The sequence below is a fragment of the Myotis nattereri genome (assembly GCF_964212035.1).
Source record: "Myotis nattereri genome assembly, chromosome: X".
Classification (NCBI taxonomy): Eukaryota; Metazoa; Chordata; class Mammalia; order Chiroptera; family Vespertilionidae; genus Myotis; species Myotis nattereri.
Genome location: NC_138078.1, coordinates 42,659,838 through 42,679,307, shown reverse-complemented (window position 1 = coordinate 42,679,307; position 19,470 = coordinate 42,659,838). Strand labels below are relative to the sequence as shown.

Below are 19,470 nucleotides of genomic sequence, written 5' to 3'. Positions count from 1 at the left end.
ATTTGTTGTTCATAATTTGTATCTTTACCTTTTTCTTCCTCTTCCTCTTCTTAAAGGATACCTTTCAGCATTTCATATAATCCTGGTTTGGTGGTGATGAACTCCATTAGCTTTTCCTTATCTGTGAAGCTCTTTATCTGACCTTCAATTCTGAATGATAGCTTTGCTGGATAAAGTAATCTTGGTTGTAGGTTCTTGGTATTCATCACTTTGAATATTTCTTGCCACTCCCTTCTGGCCTGCAAAGTTTCTGTTGAGAAATCAGCTGACAGTCGTATGGGTATTCCCTTGTAGGTAACTGAGTTTCTTTCTCTTGCTGTTTTTAAGATTCTCTCTTTATCTTTTGCTCTTGGCATTTTAATGATGATGTGTCTTGGTGTGGTCCTCTTTGGATTCCTTTTGTTTGGGGTTCTCCGTGCTTCTTGGACCTGTAAGTCCATTTCTTTCACCAGGTGGGGGAAGTTTTCTGTCATTATTTCTTCAAATAGGTTTTCAATATCTTGCTCTCTCTCATCTTCTGGCACCCCTATAATTCGGATGTTGGTACGCTTGAAGCTGTCCCAGAGGCTCCTTACACTATCCTCGCATTTTTGGATTCTTTTTTCATTTTGCTTTTCCGGTTGGGTGTTTTTTGCTTCCTCGCATTTCAAATCATTGACTTGATTCTTGCGCTCCTCTGGTCTGCTGTCGGGAGTCTGTATATTATCCTTTATTTCAGTCAGTGTATGCTTAATTTCTAGTTGGTTCCCCAATATAAGATCGAGGGTCTCATTAGTTTTCTTGTAGATCTCATTAAGTTTATCGGCGGCTTCCAAACAGTTCTTGAGAGACCTTAAAAGTGTGGTTCTGAAATCTATATCTTCCATTGACAATTTTGTCCTGTTTCTTTGTCTCCGCATTTTGTTATGCTTTCTTGGTGCACCCCCTAGTGGTCTTTGTGCGCAGTCTTATAGTTAAATCTTGATTGTTGTAGCTAATTCCAGGGAGGGTTTGACCTCCAGGCCAAGTGGCTATGAGAATCAGCTGTGTCTGCAGTGAGAGAACTTCTGTCCTCTAGGGAGGTGCTAATCTAACCTTTGCCTGAGGCTATCAGGCAAATGCCTCTGTGCAGGGCTTGGGCGGGGCGGGGCGGGTCGCACAGGATCAACAGGGTGGGCCAGAGAGAGCAGTTATGGTGGCTCTCAGTCCTGTCCCCAGGGGCTCTGCCTCTCTGAGTCCCAGCAACAGCTGCAAACCTTGGAGAGAAAGCTACACTCGCTCTGACTGAAGCCAGACAATCCCGCTTCTCCCGTTTGAGTCAGGGTCCCTAAAGACTCGCCTGTATCTGGAGTTCAGAGTCTACGACTACCTCCCGATTGAAAACGCCAACCGCGCCCTCCGCGCCAGCCTGCTCCACCCACTCCACACCTCAGAATTTGACTTCAGCACTGTGCCTCCTCTGAGTGTCCGTATGCGTTTCTCTTTCCTCCTAGTTGTAGGACTTCCACTCAGCCAGCGTTCCTGTGGTTCTGGGTGATGTCCGTTCCGTTTTTTGGTTTCACTTTTGAAGTAGTTGTTCAAAGCAGCAAACTCCGGCGTTAACCTATGCCGCCGTCTTGGTTCTCTCAGATCGATGTTTCTAACTCTCTATCCTTTTCCTTTTCTCTCTGTAAAAAAAATCAATAAAATATATTTTTTAAAAAAACACAAAACAAAAAAAACCCAGGGAGATGGGTTGGTCTAGTGCCCTTGTAATAACACCACCTAGGTAACAGCCTACCTATTCAGCCTAATAGTAGAGCCAATTTAAACTCTGTGACCCAAAAGAAGGGAAGAGTTATGGGAGTTTCAGTCTCCTTGCTGGAAGTCCTACAGTTTCCACAGGTAGGATGCTCTGGGAGAATGGAGAGGCCAGGCAAGGGAAGGGAAATCTCTCCGAGGGGATGGGGTTGGGACATCAGGCTGATTGTGGTCTTTTTTTTTTTTTTCATTGTCTTTACTTGAACTCACTGTATATCTCACTGGGCTTTATTCCCATGGGACACTATTCTTGCCTTTCCCATTGGCCCCAGGCAGGCAGTACAGATCCACAACATTTGTCAAGTCTGAGGCTCTCAAAAACTAGAAGGGAACTGATTTGGAGGCAATCTGACTCCCTAACCCTCGCCTTACATACCTCTAGTGGTGAGAAGCTCACTCTCCATACCTAGCTAGACAGCCTACTCACTCACAAGAGAGCTAGAGAATTTGAAGAGCTTCTTTTATTTAATCCCAAATCTGTTTCCCTGTAATTTTTGACATTTCTAGCTTCAGCTCTTTCAACTGTTTCCCTGACTTGGGCCAATTCTCTCCTAGCCTACTTACTTCCTTCTGGAGAGATTCCAATTTGTCATTTGTCTGTGTGCCTGTTAACATGACATGCTGAAGCTTGAACCTGGAGAATTCTGCTGAATATAAAGATGAACTTCTTCTAGAAATGATATTTATATTAATACTAGAAGCCCCATGCATGAAATCCATGCACAGGGGCAGGGGGGTCTCCTCAGCCCAGCCTGCACCCTCTCCTATCAGGGACCCCTTGGGGGATGTTCGACTGCTGGTTTAGGTCCCTGTGGGATCACAATCCTGGGCCACTGGCTCCTAATCGCTCACCTGCCTGCCTGGTCACCCCTAACTGTCCCACACTGCCAGCCAGGTTGCCCCCAACTGCCCCACCCTGCTGGCCTGGTCGATCCTAACTCCCCGCTTTCCCCCCCCCCCCCGCTGGCCTGGTCACCCCCAACTGCTCCCCCATCAGCTTAATCACCCTTAACTGCCCCCCTGCCAGCCTGGTTGCCCCTCACAGCCCCCCCACTGGCCTGGTCACCCTACACAGCCTGCTGTTCAGTCATTTGGTCATCCCTGGTCGTAGGCAGCCATCTTGTGAGGGCATGAGAGTTAATTTGTATATTACCTCTTTATTATATAGGATAGTCCAGAATATCTCACACCCCATAATTTACACTCTCTACTGATTTATAATCTGCTTGTTTCACTCAATATTTCTCATGGGCTTCTTTTTTTTTAAGTTTTTTGTTTTTCTTTCTCATGGGCATCTTTGTATGTCAGCTAATATAAGTCTATTTCACCACTTTAAGTGGCTGCATAGTGTTTCATTGCATGGAGGTACCATATTTAATTAACAATTCTGCTACTGAAGGATACTGGGGTTGCTTTCAATTTTGTACTAACAAACAGCATTGTAATGAATAACCTTATGCATATATATCTACACACTGGTCCATAATTATTCCTCAGTAGATCAAAAGGTAAGCAAATTTTAAATTTTGATACATATTGCCAAATAACCTTCAGAGATATTATTCTAACTCTATTTCCATGAGCAATGCATGCAAGTATTTTTTATCCCACCAATACTAGGTATCAGTCATTTTAATCTTTACCAATGTGCTACAGCACACAAAAATCCCCTTTGTCTTTATTTTTATTTATTTAGTTAATAATGAGATTGATTCATGTCCTTTGTTCAAGTTTTCTTCTTCTTATTGACATATAAAACTTATTTATACTTTAAATATATCAGTCTCTCATATGTCAAATATCTTGCAAATATTTCTCCAGTTTGTCCTTTGTTGTCATTTAATTTTTACAAAAAATTATTTTAATTTTATTGTCAACTTTACCAACATTCATTTGTTATTTATCTTGTCCTGCCAAGGTTATGAAAATATTACTCCATATTTACTTTTATACATTTAGGCCCTCATTCCAGCTCCTGTATCTTTCCTTCTCCATCCTCTGCCCTTCATCAGAACTCACAATCTGGTACCCATGTTCCTCTTCTTCCTTCTAGGTGACTACTGGATTAAAGCTCATAAACTGGGATATGCCAACAGCTGCTTATATGTTCCCAGGCTCACAAGAATGCTGTTATGACATGTTGATAGGGAATTCTTGTAGGTAAGTATTACCTTACAGGAGTACTTCTCTAAGGGTGTCATTTTGAATACTCAGATAGGTAGGTGAAGAAAATTATTTGGAGGCAGCAGGATCAGGGAGGTAGATGGTATAGTGAAAAGAGTAACAAAATTAAAGTTAGACAAACCTGCATTTTGGATCCCAGAATTAGCTGTGTTGTGATCAATTATATTTCTCTCTTAGACCCAATTTTCTCATCCATAAAATGAGGAGACCACCATGTGTTCTTTATAGTTATCACCTGTTTTGCCATCTGTGTCCTGCCCCTCTAGTCTCGTTCACCACTGCGCTGCCACTATCTAGCACAACACCTAACAAACAGTAGGTGCTCAGTAAATGTTCATTACCTGAATGAATGTGCACATAATAGAGAGGCTGGCAAACAGTAGGCAGTATGTACAGTGGTTCCTGAGCTCTTCTTCCTTCTCAGAATCCACTCAGAGCATGCCCAGGCTTCAGCTGCCCTTATGGAAGAAAGCTCTTATATTTCTCCTCCCTCCAACCTCAGACAGTAGGAGACTGCTTCCTTCTCCATGATTAAGAAGCTAAAGTCTCTAAAATCCCCAAAGCTAAGGAGGAGCTGGGGACAAAGGAGGACTGCTCTCTATTTCCCTCAGTGGGGCAGGGCATGCTGCCAAAGAGGTATCAGTCTTCTCTGAAGGTAGTATACCACACCCATATGCTGGTTTAGGAGCCAGGAGCCATGGAATTAATAACCTTCTTACTTCCTACACAAAGAGTGATCTTCTAATCTGGGAGAGTAAGATTAGGAAATCGGTTTTGCCACTTATTTATCCTTTAACCTTTGAAAATTCACTTTCACTTCTCTGGGTATATGAAAAAATGGAGTGCATAATACTTGCCCTATTTCCCTCATGAGGAGCAAATGAGGTAACTAGAGTTCCACATATTTGCTGTAGCACTTTTTGCATACAAAGTTATTTCGTTGCATCTTCACCACAACTATATGTGGTGAGTATCATTATGCCTGTGTTACAGGATATGAAACTAAGATGCAGAAGGGTGAAGTAATTTGTCCAAGATCACACAGCTAAGAAGTGGTAGAATTGAATTCAAATTCAGATATGTTGAATTACAACTGCTCCTACTGAATGCCAGGCACTATGCTAGGCACTAAGGATACCATCATCAATAAGTCCTGGTTTTTCAGGGTATTTACAGTTTAGTAGGGGAGGCAGATGTGTAAATAGATGATGAAGGCACAGGGTGATAAAGTATAATGGTAGAGAGACTATGTGAGACTGAAGGAGGGGTATCAATCTTGTAGAAGCAGAAAAAATTTCACAGAAAGATAGAGCTTGAGCTGAGACATGAAAAGTGAGCAGCAGTTCTCCACATAGATCAGGAAAGGGAAACTCATGCCAGGCAGAGGGAACAGCATTACAGAAGCCAGAAATGTGAGAGTATACTTCAACTATTAAAAAAACAAAAACAAAAAAAACTTGCAGCCCGGCCTGTGTGGTTCAGTGGTTGAGCATCAACCAATGAACCAGGAGGTCACAGTTAAATTCCTGGTCAGAGCACATTCCCAGGTTGTGGATTCTATCTTCAGTAGGGGGCATGCAGAAGGCAGCCAATCAATGATTTTCTCTCATCGTTGATGTTTCTATCTCTCTCTCTTCTCCCTTGCTCTCTCTCTATAATCAATAAAAATATGTTTTTTAAAAACCTGCAGCAATGAAAACCTTTTGGTGCCAAAGAAAGAACAAACAAATCAGTTGGTCAGAATAGAGTGTAGACACAGTCTCAAATACATAGGAGAATTTATAGTTATCACCTATTACATTTCATTCAATGAATATTTTTGTTGAAAATCTATTATATGATAGGTGCTTTATTAGGTACTGGGGATACAGCTGTGGTGAAAAAAAATCACTGTCCTGATAGAACTTACATTCTAGTAAGAGAGACAAACAATAAATAAATAAGTCAGTATAATATGTAGTAATTAGATGGTGATAAGTGCTAAATAATAAAGCAGGGAAATAAATAGGAGATGTGGGGGCAGCTGAAAATTTAGATAAGGGAAGTCAGGGAAGGCCTCACTGAGAAGACCACAATTAAGTAGCAACCTGAATAAACTGAAGGAACAAACAAGATATCTGGGAAAGATAGAAGGATTAGCAAGGGCAAAAGTTTTGAGGTGGGAGCTCATAGGTCCTAGAAACAACGTGGATCAGAATGAGAAATTAAGAATAACAGGGAAGTAGGTTCAGAGAGGTAGGAGGTGGTTACCTTTGGGTGGGGGTAACTATGTTTTTTTAATTTTTACCCATAGACATGCATTAACTTTTTTTTTTTTGGGGGGGGGGGGAGAGTGGGAGAGAAAGAGAGAAAGAGAGAGAGAAGAGATGGCAGACAGTTTTGAAGTTTCCAAAGGGAATCACTCACTACAAAAGAAGAATTTGGAAAGGTAAGCGAGGACTAAATCACAAACAGTCTTAGGCTTGTGTGATAGGCTAACGGGTTTTGAATTTTATCGAATAGGTACTGGAAAGCTCTTGAAGGCTCTAAGCAGGAGTGACAGTCAGAGCTGGTTCTCCACTCCAAAATATGCTATGTTTCTCTGGCCAATATGAAGTCTAGATTGCCCAAAGAAGGTCTGGAAGCAGAATAACCAAGCTATTGCAGCAATCCATCCCAGAAATTGCAAACTAGGGCAGAGGTGAAGGGAATGAATCTGAGTCTTTTTTTTTTGCCTGCTTTTTTGTGTTGTGTTTTGTTTTTTTGTTGTTTTTTTTTGAGAGATATCAATAGCGCCCCCTCGAGTCTTCCACACATATAAGTATTGAGGGAGTAAAACCAGCTGATCTCTAGGATCAGCTAAGACACTTTGGGGTCTTGGAATTTGAGGTACTTTATTCACCTCCTTCCTGTACTCGGCTGGCTCATCATCTTCTACCGCTACTACCTTCTCCCTCCAAGTGCCCCAATATTGGGCAGTGTTACTATTGTTTTCTGAGGGCTTGTGGAAGCTCAGGCAGGCCTTAGTTCTTCTATCTTGTATCCTCTAGTATCCCAGGCTGAATGGAGCGGGTAGAAGCCTTCTGGGATATTTTGAAAGCTTCCAAAAATAGCCTCAAGGCCTCAGTCAGAGAGCTCAGGACATTGACTGAACATTGGAACTCACAGTCTTTGCCAAGTTCCCACTCCAGGCCCCATCCTCTTACTGAATAAGCCAGTTTTCCCTCCTTCCTTAGCTGTCTCCTTGGAAGTCCCCACCCAACCTTGAAAAGTTTAAATTTAGCCCTAAGTCTTCATCCCTAACTCCTCTGAAGAAAGAGCCCAGGATATTCCAGTTTATCCTTTCTAAAAGTCCTTGTGGGCTTTGAGATGGGAAAGAAAATAAGACAAAGACAGGAAGAGGTTGAGACCAAGATACACACTCACAGAGGCCAAGAAGCTAGAGGCACTGGGATATGAGGAAAGACAGGATGACAAAAAGAGAAGCAGAAAGGATGAGATTAAACAAGAAACAATCTGAGAGTCTGGGGCAAAGGAGAAAAACAGATAGAAATGAATAGAGAGGGCAAGAAAAAAGCAAAGTGGAAGAATGAAAACGATATGTAGAATCAGAGGCAGGAAGAGTGGGAGCCAGAGAAAAGAGAAGGAGCATAACTTCCTTGTCCTGTCCTTAAACCCCTGCATCAAGCCAACATTCTGTGGCTAGAGGCCTTTTGAACTTAGTCTTGGAGGTATTCCTTATGGAACCCAATACCTCAGGGGTGGGAGTTGACAGGGCCCCCTAGAGGCCACAACAGACAGAGAGATCAAAGAAAATGTGGCAGTGAGATCAAGCAGCCCTCATATTTGCACAGTGCTGTCATCAGAAACTCACACTCACAATGTACTGCAGATAGGCCAATAAATAGTCACCCTCAATACAAATGCACAAAATGGCTCCCAATATGGGAACTGTTTTCTAGTTGATATTTTAAAAGACTTCAAATCAGTCATTATAAGAGATATCAGAATATTAATAAACTTCTTTATATTGAGTTCAATGGCTTATTTTTTTAATGTTTTCAATTGATTTTAGAGAGAGAGGACAGGAGAGAGAGATAGATACACCAATGAGAGGGAAACATCAGCATTGATTGGCTGCCTCCTGCATGCCCCCACCAGAGACCAAGCCCACAACCCAAGCATGTGTCTTGACCAGGAATCAAACCAGTGACCTCCTGATGCATGGGTCGATGCTCAACTACTGAGTCACACTGGCCAGGCTCAATGGCTTATTATTGTTTTTATTTTGAATTATATATGGGCAGGGAAACCACAATTTGTCCATCATTTAGGGCCTTTAAAAGTCTTCACCTTACCTGTCACCATGGTACTGGGTGTTAGTGTAGGGTAATGGGAAGGACATGCTCCCCTTCTGGGCCTGTTTGGATACCTCGTTGACTGCCTCATCTCAGTTATCTTTACCCAGGGTTTCTGGATAAGAACTAGAAATTTTTTAGCAAAAACCTCTCATTTGGGGATTGTAAGGATGGGGTCAGGAGGGGGCGGGGGGAAGAGAAAGTAAAGACGTTTAGCCAAGAAGGTGCAGAAGAAGTAAAGCATAGAACCACATAGGTTTAAGGCCCAACACTGACCTTGAAATGTGTGACCTTGGGTAGTGACTTCACCTTTCTGAAATTCAACTTTCTTCTTAGTAAAATGGAACTAATACTCATTGTGCTAGAGTTCTCATGAGATTATCAGGAGAATAAACCATTAGAAACTACAAGTGTGAGAAGGGTTCCTATTATTACAAATAGCTTTAGGGAATATTAGACCATCTCCTGGTACAAATGAGGCAACCAAGGCTCTCTGAATTTCTTTTTTTTTAATTCTTTATTTATTTTTTTAATTAAATCTTTATTGTTCAGATTATTACATTTGTTCCTCTTTTTCCCCCCATAACTCCCCTCCACCCAGTTCCCACCCCACCCTCCTCCCTCACTCCCCACACACTGTCCTCATCCATAGGTGCACGATTTTTGTCCAGTCTCTTCCCGAATCCCCCTCACCCCTTTCCCCCCCAAGAATAGCCAGTCCATTCCCTTTCTATGCCCCTGATTCTATTATAATCACCAGTTCATTCTGTTCATCAGATTATTCACTTGATTTTCAGGTTCACTTGTTGATAGATGTGTATTTGTTGTTCATAATTTGTATCTTTACCTTCTTCTTCTTCTTCCTCTTCTTAAAGGATACCTTTCAGCATTTCATATAATACTGGTTTGGTGGTGATGAACTCCTTTAGCTTTTTCTTATCTGTGAAGCTCTTTATCTGACCTTCAATTCTGAATGATAGCTTTGCTGGATAAAGTAATCTTGGTTGTAGGTTCTTGGCATTCATCACTTTGAATATGTCTTGCCACTCCCTTCTGGCCTGCAAAGTTTCTGTTGAGAAATCAGCTGACAGTCGTATGGGCACTCCCTTGTAGGTAACTGAGTTTCTTTCTCTTGCTGCTTTTAAGATTCTCTCTTTGTCTTTTGCTCTTAGCATTTTAATTATGATGTGTCTTGGTGTGGTCCTCTTTGGATTCCTTTTGTTTGGGGTTCTCTGCGCTTCCTGGACTTGTAAGTCTATTTCTTTCACCAGGTAGGGGAAGTTTTCTGTCATTATTTCTTCAAATAGGTTTTCAATATCTTGGTCTCTCTCTTCTTCTGGCACCCCTATAATTTGGATGTTGGTACGCTTGAAGCTGTCCCAGAGGCTCCTTACACTATCTTTGTATTTTCGGATTCTTTTTTCATTTTGCTTTTCTGGTTGGGTGTTTTTTGCTTCTTCGTATTTCAAATCATTGACTTGATTCTTGTGATCCTCTGGTCTGCTGTTGGGAGTCTGTATAGTAGTCTTTATTTCAGTCGGTGTATGCTTAATTTTTAGTTGGTCCTTTATCACAACCTCGAGGGTCTCATTAGATTTCTTATAGATCTCATTAAGTTTATCGGCAGTTTCTAGAAAATTCTTGAAAAACCTTAAAAGTGTGGTTTTGAACTCTATATCCAGTAGTTTGCTTTCCTCCCTTTCTGTCATTTGTGTCCTTTTTCTTTGTCTCTGCATTTTTTTATGCTTCCCTGTATTGATAAAGTGGTATTGATAAAGTGGTTTTCTGTGCTAAGTGTCCTCTAGGGCCCAGTGGTTCAGCCTCCCCAATTACCTGAGGAGGACACTCTTGGTGCACCCCCTTGTGGTCTTTGTGCACAGTTGTAGTTAAGCCTTGATTGTTGTAGGTATCACTGGGAGGAATTGACCTCCAGGTCAATTGGCTGTGAGAATCAGCTGTGTCTGCAGTGGGAGAACTTCTGTGCTGGAGACACCCCTCTGGGGCAAGACTTGCTTCAGTGGGGCTTTGGTGCTCACTGAGTCTGCCCCCGAGTGTGTCCTTTATGCTTCCATGGAGCTGCAAACTGGATGGTCCCACTCTGACCTCTGGGTGGCTCTTGGCTCCTGGATCTCTAGGGAGGTGCTAGTTTAGCCTTTGCCTGAGGCTTTCCAGCAAAAGCCTCCCTGCAGGGCTTGGGCGGAGGGGGTCCCACGGGATCAACAGGTGGGGCTAGCAGTTAAGGCTGCTCTCAGTCCTGCCCTCAGAGGCTCTGCTCCTCAGTGTCTCGGTAATCACTGCAAGCCCCTCAGAGAGAAAGCTGCCCTCGAGTTCCGACCAATGCCAGACAGCCCCCCTTCTCCCGTATGAGTCTGGGTCCCTAGAGACTCACCCAGAACTGGAGCTCAGAGCCTGAGACTCCCTTCTGATTGAAAAAGACAACCGCGCCCTCAGCCTCCAGCCCGCTCCACATGCACCTCCACACCTTAGTATTTTACCTTCGCGCTGCACCTCCTCTGAGTTTCGGTATGCTTTTCTCTTTCCTTCTAGTTGTAGACTTTCCACTCAGCCAGCCTTCCTGTGGTTCTGGGTGATGTCCGTTCCGTCTTTTAGTTGTGTTTTTGAAGTGGTTGTTCGAGGCAGCAAACTCCGGTGTTTACCTATGCCGCCATCTTAGTTTCTCCCCCCTCTGAATTTCACTAGGGTAGTAACAGGAAGACAGAGCAAGAAAGACAGAGAAAGGACTGGGGAAAAACAGAGTAAACTGGAATAAGTAGTTAAAGAATGAAAATCTGAGTTTTTTGTCTTAATAAAAACTAAGCTGTAATTAATTGTTTGTGGCCATGCTTGGGCTTTGTCCAGTGATGGCTTAGGGAAGAATTGTAAATGTGTTCAATATGTAAAAAAGCTTTTATAACAGAAACCCTTGAAAGGGGAGCATGGCCAGTCCACCAGGGATCCAGGAAGTAGACACCTTCTTGCCAGTGGGAGTCTGGGCAGGAAGTCCTAGGAGCTGAGAGCCACCATGAAAGTCTCCAACCTGGCAAAATGTAACTCTTAGGGATTCTGTGGCTCCCCAGTGCCTGTAATGTTGATTCTGAACTACTTTTTGTAGTACGTAAATCCTGGCTTAATCCTTCACCACCTTCTTCCTAGCCTCATCTCTGGCTCTTTTCCATCCCTATCTCCCTGACCTATAGTCATATTAAATGCTGGCCACCACACCCTACATGTATGTACTCTCTGCCTAAAATGTATCCATGGCACCCTTCCCTAAGTTGATTAATTAAAGCAACTTGTTCTTGTAGGCTTAGCTAAAGATTACTTTCCTTGGGAAATCTTTCCTGGTCATTCTCCATCCCCCATATGGGGATCCCATCATTTCTGGTTCATGCCTCCTCCGTTTAGCAACCTAGATTGACATTATTTGTTTTCATGTCTTTGTCTTCCATAAAATAATGAATATTATGAGAATGAAGAGCATATTATCTCCATTTTTTGTAATAATAATTATAGCTGACATTTATCTAACTACTAGAGGCCTGTTGCATGAAGAGATTCGTGCAATAGGCCTGCCCTTCCCCTGGCTGCCGGCACCGGTTTTCCTCCAGCACTCGGGACCCAGGCCTTCGCTCCAGCTGGAGCCTTCAGTCTTCGCTCTGCCGCTTCACCCCTACATATGCAAATTAACCACCATCTTTTCTGGGTTAATTTGCATACTCTCCTGATTGGCTGGTGAGTGTAGTGGAGGGATGGTTAATTTACATGTTTTTCCATTATTAGGTAAGATACCAGACACTTTACACACATGAACTCTCTCACATGAACCCCATTAAGGTGGACACTATAAAATAGCTCAGGTCATACAATGAGATATCACTATTAACCCCAGAATGTATACAATAAAATACAGTACAACACCAAATGCTGATAATGATATGAAGAAACTGAATCACTCATATACACATTGCTGGTGGCAATGCAAAAAGGCATAGCTCTCAGAATGTTGGGCAGTTTTTTGTTAAACTAACAATGCAACTACCATATAACCCACCAATTGAACTCTTGTGCATTTAACCCAGACAAATGAAAATTTCTGCCCACACAAAAACCTGTACATGAATGTTAATAATAGTTTAATTCATAATAGCCCCAAACCAGAAACTATTCAAATGTCCTTCAATGGGTGAATGGTTAAACAAAATGTGGCATATCATAGAATGAACTAGTACTCTGCAATAAAAAGGGAATAAAGTATTAATACAACAGTTTAGATGGACCCCAAAAGAATTATGCTGAATTTTAAAAGTCAATCTCAAAAGTTATCCCCCAAAATTTGAAAATATTTATTCACAAAGACATATGCATTCCTATGTTCATTGCAGCATTATTCACAGTGTCCAAGACATGGAAACAGCCAAAGTTTCCTTCAATAGATGATTGCATAAAAAATACATGGTACATATATACAATGGAATACTACCCAGCTATAAGAAAATATAAAATACTGCCATTTACGACAACATGGATGGATGTTTAGAATATCATGCTAACCTAAATAAGTCAGACAGAAAAAGTTAAGAACCATACGATTTCACTCACATGTGTAATATAAAACTGAAAGCAACAAATTATCAAACAAGAAAAACAAACATATATAATCTTTTTAACCAATGTCACCCCAATAAATGTAATAAAAAAGATAACCCACACATTGTACAATTTACTCCATGTTTCTCTTGCACACCTTACCTATAACATCTCCCTCAGACATATTGTCTATATTCCTTGAATATCACACAGAAACTGACATGCACATCTAGACAGATTACAAAGACAATGACACAACTCCTCCTCCCCTGACTTCACACACATACACATGTGCCTGCACAGACTGTGAATATGATAAGCTATGCCTCCTATCCATCCCCTACTCACCCACCCCTGTATGAACATGCTTCTCAGAAATACATGGTAACAATGTTCTGGCAACAAATCTAATCTGAGATTCTTCATTCTGCCACATTCCACTCCATATCTACTCCCCTCCCAGACCTGCTCTGATTCTATGCCACGTTGTCTTCATTTCACCCACATACAAACACCACACACAGTCTCATTATCACTTACAAGCCCAGCCCAGGCCATACCCAGGAATTGCCGATTTCATCTCCTATCCTTTGTCTGTCTCCTCTATCCTGTGGCATTTGCAGTCATTTAGCAGAAGGTGGGTGTGCAAAAAAAGCTCTGCCATGGATCTCAGGGAAGGCCAGTTTGGTAGAACTAAGTCTACTTCTCCCTGTCTTTGCACTTTGGCCCCATTTCAGTGTTGTAGTCTTTCCCCTGCACATGCTTTTATGGTGGGAAAGGGTGAACCACAGAATCATCTCTTCTGCCTCCTAACTTCCACATACTCTGCTCAGAGTAGGGAGGAATGGGAGAAGAAGGTTTATATAAAGGCATGGAGGCAGATTTTCTCCAGGAGCCCAAGATTTAGAATGACAATTGAGTACTTGCTCTATAGCTACCACTGTCCTCCCTCTTCCTAGAGGTAACCCCCAGTGCCCTATTCCATGATCCCTTGGGTACCAGGGTCTTTCTTTATTACCAATGTGTGCTCAGGTAACTCTCTCCGTGATCCTTTGACTCTCTTTCTCCCATCTGTCAAATAGAAACTAATTATAATGTCTACACTATCACTATGAGAGATGGAGAGTGCAACAGGGGCCATATCAGGCCTGGTCTAGGCTGAGAGCATTCTATGTGTCTGCATTTTCTCAAGGTCTTTCTCAGGGTTAGGGTCATACAGATGTTTCTGTGTATCATTTTAGGTCCAGAAGTGAGGTGTCAAAAGTATTGTGTTGTGGTGTGATGAGTAAGCTAGCAGGCTTTGTGGTCAAACTGCCTGCATTTGATGCCTTAAGACAAGTTGCTAAATCTTTCTGACCTCAGTTACTCTGTCCTAGATATGGGGTTAATGGTGGTATCTCTTTCACAGGATTAAATGAGAGGATGCAAAAGTCCTTGATTCACTGAAAATACTCAATAGATGTTTGTTGAATAAATAAGTAAACTCAGTAATACAGTTCTATACAGGATCAAAAACACAGATCCAATAAATATCAAATATAATACCTGCCACTCACTGTGTATCCCACTGAAATGTAAACTCCATGAGAGCAAAGGTTTTGTCTGTTTTGAATGAATAAGCAAGTGAGTGAACACTATATTTCAGGCACTACGTTAGAAATGTAGAATAGAGTTCTAAGACAGATAATATCTATCATTGTGAAGCTTAAAATATAATAATTAAGTTGATAATCACTCTAATAATTGAACTTGGGGTGAATGCTGTGGGGGAAAAAAGAGGGAAGGGTGCTTTAAGAGTGGCATACAAAAGGAATTTCTTAGTTTGGGAGGTTAGAGGGAATCTCTTAGAGCCAATGCCCAGCTGAGACATCAGGTGACAAGCAAAGAGAAAATGTAGCAATGAACTTTAGACTGAACCTCAGGGAAGGACAGTTTGGTAGAGCTAACTCTCTACCAAAGAGACTCTTTAAAGATAAAAAAAATAAGCATGGCTGGATTGAGGTGAGAAAGGAAATGAATAGTAGTAAGTGGGACTGGAGAGACTAGCAGGGGACTGATCATGTAGAGCCTTATGGGCTATTATAAAGAATTTGGCTCGTGGTCCTCATGTGATGAGAAGCCTTTATAGGGTTTGAGTAGGGTAATTACATGATCTATGTTTTACAAAAAAATCTCGCTTCCTAGTATAGAATGGGTTGTAAAGGTCAGGGGTAGAAGCAGGGAGACCTATTAGGAGGCTAGGGCAGTTGTACAGGTAAGAGATAATGACCTAATTGGTGGGAAATAAATGAGAAGTGATGCGGATATATTAGAGATATATTCTGAGTGTAGCAAGACTTGCTGATAGACTGGATGGCTATGGGATGATAAAGAGGAAACAAAGACAACTCTTAGGTTTCTGACTTGCCTCCTGGATATATAGTGATGTCATCTTTCTTTGCTGGAAAGATTATGGAGGAACAAGGTTTGGGGTGGAAGGAAACAAAAGTTCTGTTTTAGTTGTCTTTGGTTTACCAGTGACACATCCAAATGGAGATGTCAAACTTTAGTCTGAAGCACAGAAGAGAAGCTAGGGCATCTTGAATAGAATTTTTTAAGTCCTGAATATCCTGGGGGACCCAGGGCTAATTATGAGCAGAAAAGAAACATGAACTTTCGTTTTAATATTATCATTCTGGATGTTGAGTTGAAAATTGACTATAAGGAGGAAAGGATGGAAACAGGAAGACCAGAAAAGAGGCTACTTCAGTCATACAGGCCAAAAAGTATCCTAGCTTAGACCAGAGCAGTGGTGGTGGAGATGGGGAAAAGAGGTCAGGTTCAGGATATATTTTGGAAAAAGAGTCATTAGTCCTTGATAATAGATTATATATGTGAGGCAATGGAGATGGAAAGGTCAGAGATAACCCCCAGGTTTGGGGTTTGTCCAATTGTGTTGATGGTGGAGCCATAGTCTGAGTTAGAGACCACTGGGGAAGAGCAGGTTTGAGAGAAACCAGGAAAGTTTCCCCAATAGGGGAAAAGATTCAGTCCTTGCTCCTTTTACTTCTTGCTTATCTGCATCAATCTTCAAAAGGAGCCTATATATTCTACATTAAATTCCACCATCAGAGAATCTCTCCTTCATGTTGATGCATAGTGTTTTCTGACCTCTGTTAACAACACACATGTACCTGGGAGATCACAATCTATTTCTGTGACTTTAATTACAATTATTATTCTGATTACTTCCAACAGTTCTATCTCTAGCCCTGTACTCTCCTCTGAGCTCCAAACTCACATGGTCAACCATCTACTTGGTAGCTTACCCTGGAAGTCCCACATGTACCACAACCCTACCATGCACCAAAGCAATGTTTTCATATTGCTTCCTGTATATCTGTTCCTCTTCTCCAGTGTCCCCTGACCAAGGAACACATACTGATCTTTGATTGCTCTTAGCCGCCACACCTAACACAACACTGAGCCCCACAGATGCTAACTTATGCACAGTATAGAGTAATGGTTAAGAGATTGGATTCTGAAACCAGCTTTCATAAACCTCTGATTTATATCCTGGGTCTAAAATTTACTAGTCATTTAAACTTTCTGTGCCTCAGTGCCTTCCCCTGCAAAATGGGAATGACGATAATAGCATCTATGCCTACTTCATAAGGTTGTTGTGAGGATCAAATGAATGTATCCAGGTAGAACACTTAGAACAGTTACCTAGCACATAGTATTTATTACCTATTAGCTATCTATGAAAATGATGATGATGATGATGATGATGATAACAATCTCTCAAGTATATCCCCTTCTGTCCTTACTGATGGTGACTGCCATAGTGTAGACTCCCATCTTGCATAAATGTCAAGAGCTTTCTAACTTAGCTGAATTTGAACATAACATATATGTTGTGCATTGTGTGGGGCACTGTCATGACACAACAGTTTATTAAATATGATTCTTATCTTCCTAGAGTCTGGAGAAACAATATAGCCCATAGCTTCTCTATCCAATATGGTAGCCACTAGGTTCAAGTGGCTATTAAACTTTAACTTTAGATTCATTAAAATGAAATCATTAAAAAGTAAGTTCCTTAGTCACACTAAACCCCATTTCAAGTGCTCATCAGTTTAGAGTCAGGTTACTTATATTTATATCCTGGATCTGTCACTTACAGCTGTGTGACCTTAGCCAAATAACATAGGCCATCTTTTAATCTATTAAATGAGCCTACTGATAGTACTTACCTTAAAGAATTTCTGTAAAGATGAAATGAGTTAATACGTGTGGATGCATGTGTGCACACACTTCCCTGCCCCCTGTCACTCAGAGAAAAATAACATTACCAGTTGATAAATCTTTAGGGCTCAGGGTTTGGTTCAACAGTTGGTGTTATGTGATTTCAACATGGTACACTGAAACCATCACTGGGCTAGGATTCTGGAGAATCTTCCTTCTAGTTGTAGTTGTGGTTCTAGCCATAACTCTGGAATTCATTTTTTGTGCAACCTTGGGTACATTGTTTCCCCTCACTTGCCTCAGTAGGGTGATTGCACTGCTCTCGATTATGTCTCTGCCCTACCAGTTGCAGTACTCTTTAAGGGAAAAGCTCCTATTACAGATGTCAGTAAGAAGATAAATAGAAAAGGACATGGCACATCTGAAGGATAGTTATTAGAGATGCCATTTATCAACTGCTAACTCTGCACTGGGCACCATACATACATTATTTCGTTTAATGTTCACAACAGCCCTATAAGATAGTCATTATCGCCGAAAACGGTTTGGCTCAGTGGATAGAGCGTCGGCCTGCGGACTGAAGGGTCCCAGGTTCGATTCCGGTCGGGGGCATGTGCCTGGGTTGCGGGCATATCCCCAGTGGGAGATGTGCAGGAGGCAGCTGATCGATGTTTCTCTCTCATCGATGTTTCTAGCTCTCTGTCTCTCTCCCTTCCTCTCTGTAAAAAATCAATAAAATATATTAAAAAAAAAGATAGTCATTATCCTCATTTAGCCAATTAAAACAAAAGTGAAGCTAGAGAAGTAGGGATTTGGGAAGGCAAAGCCACTGCCCACTTTCAGACAGCCAATAGTGAGTGCTAGGGTAGGCATTCAAACCCAGTTCTGCTTGGCACCGAGATCACATTCTGAGCCACCCTGTAATGCTACCTAGGAGTCTTGATGGAAGAGAGTGGGGCTGGAGAGGTAGATCAGTCACTCCAGTATAAGTATGAAGGAGGCATTGGAGGGGGAAAGACTGGAAACATGGAAACCCATTAAGAGACTGTTATACAGGTAGCAAATAAAGAGGGTCCTGAACTGAGGCAATAACCTTGGAGATAAAGACAACAGAACAGATGAAGGACATCCCACTGCCACTTTATCACTCTATTGTCAATTTCTTAAGGGTAAGAACTATCTTTTTCATTTTTGTATCCCACCACTGCCTATATTATCTACCTATACAAACACATACACAGTACTATACAACACTTTGCACAAAAATCCATTGTTGATTAACAGGATTCAAATACATTGCATTCATAATACCTAGTGACTGATTTGATCTAAGGAGAAGACCAAAATGGCTTTCAGGTTTAGAACTTCATGTATTTTTGTTTTTTTAAATATATTTTTATTGATTTCAGAGAGGAAGGGAGAGGGAGAGATAGAAACATCAACGATGAGAGAATCATTGATCGGCTGCCTCCTGCATGTCCCCAACTTGGGATTGAGGCCACAAACTGGGCATGTGCCCTTGACTGGATTTGAACCTAGAACCCTTTAGTCTGCAGGCCGAAGCTCTATCCATGGAGCTAAACCAGCTATGTCTAGAACTTCAGTCTTAATGAGAATTCTAAAGTTGCTTTCCATGGAACTGTAGTGCTCAAAGCATCTCCTAACTACCTTTCTTTCCCTACCCTAAGGTTTTACCTAGGCAATGCCCCAGCTAGAGTAAAGCTGGCCTTTCCTACCAATCATCTAGCCCTCTGGGCTGGGAAGGAGGCTGTTTCTCCTGGGGGCCTCCCTTCCGCTTTCCCTGGCCTGGGCAGTGAGTCTCTCTTCATAGTATTTGAATCAGAGGAAACAGATAGACTGAGGAAGTGAAGAAAAAAAACAGGCCGCCTGGGCTCTGCTAGCCAATGTAAACACTCAGTGGTTTCCTGTTGTTGCAGCCCAAAGCGTCCCATGACATCATTCCTGGCCTTTCCAGAACACACTTGTTTAGCCCAGCCTGCCAACATGCCCAAGGCTGAGTGGCAGTTGCCCTCAGGGTTAGATCCTCCGGAACTGGAGAATTTCTCCCAGCCAACCATTCCCCACCTGCCCAGCCAGTCAGTTAGGCCTTTCTAGCCCTATAAGGCATTGGAGGCTGCATGCTGGACATGCCGTCCCACTTCCCAGAGGCGCAGTGGCTTATGGGCCAGAGCAAGATTTCCCAAACCGGAAAAGTTATTTTACTTCTTTTAACAGAGATTTTGAGTCAGAAGAGGAGGAGTATATGACATAGCGTCCGAGACAAGCTATAACTAATTCCTCCCCACCCAATAGCATACAGATTTTTGTCAGTGTTGGTCACAAATTCCTAGAAATA

General features: G+C 41.9%; 1 protein-coding gene across 2 annotated transcripts in view; it reads right to left on the bottom strand.

Moving 5' to 3' along the window:
• Positions 1-616: 616 nt before the first annotated feature.
• The window catches only part of LOC308510781 (potassium voltage-gated channel protein egl-36-like), a 29,461-nt gene continuing 10,607 nt past the window's right edge, over positions 617-19,470 (bottom strand). Inside the window, exon 4 of one of the 2 annotated variants that reach the window (XM_081080819.1) lies at positions 617-1,646. In XM_081080819.1, the coding sequence (XP_080936945.1) occupies positions 1,605-1,646 (42 nt within the window). In that variant the 3' untranslated portion in view covers positions 617-1,604. Of the gene's footprint in view, positions 1,647-10,049; positions 11,042-19,470 lie in introns of those variants that run through there. The other variant, XM_081080818.1, reaches the window with a different exon arrangement.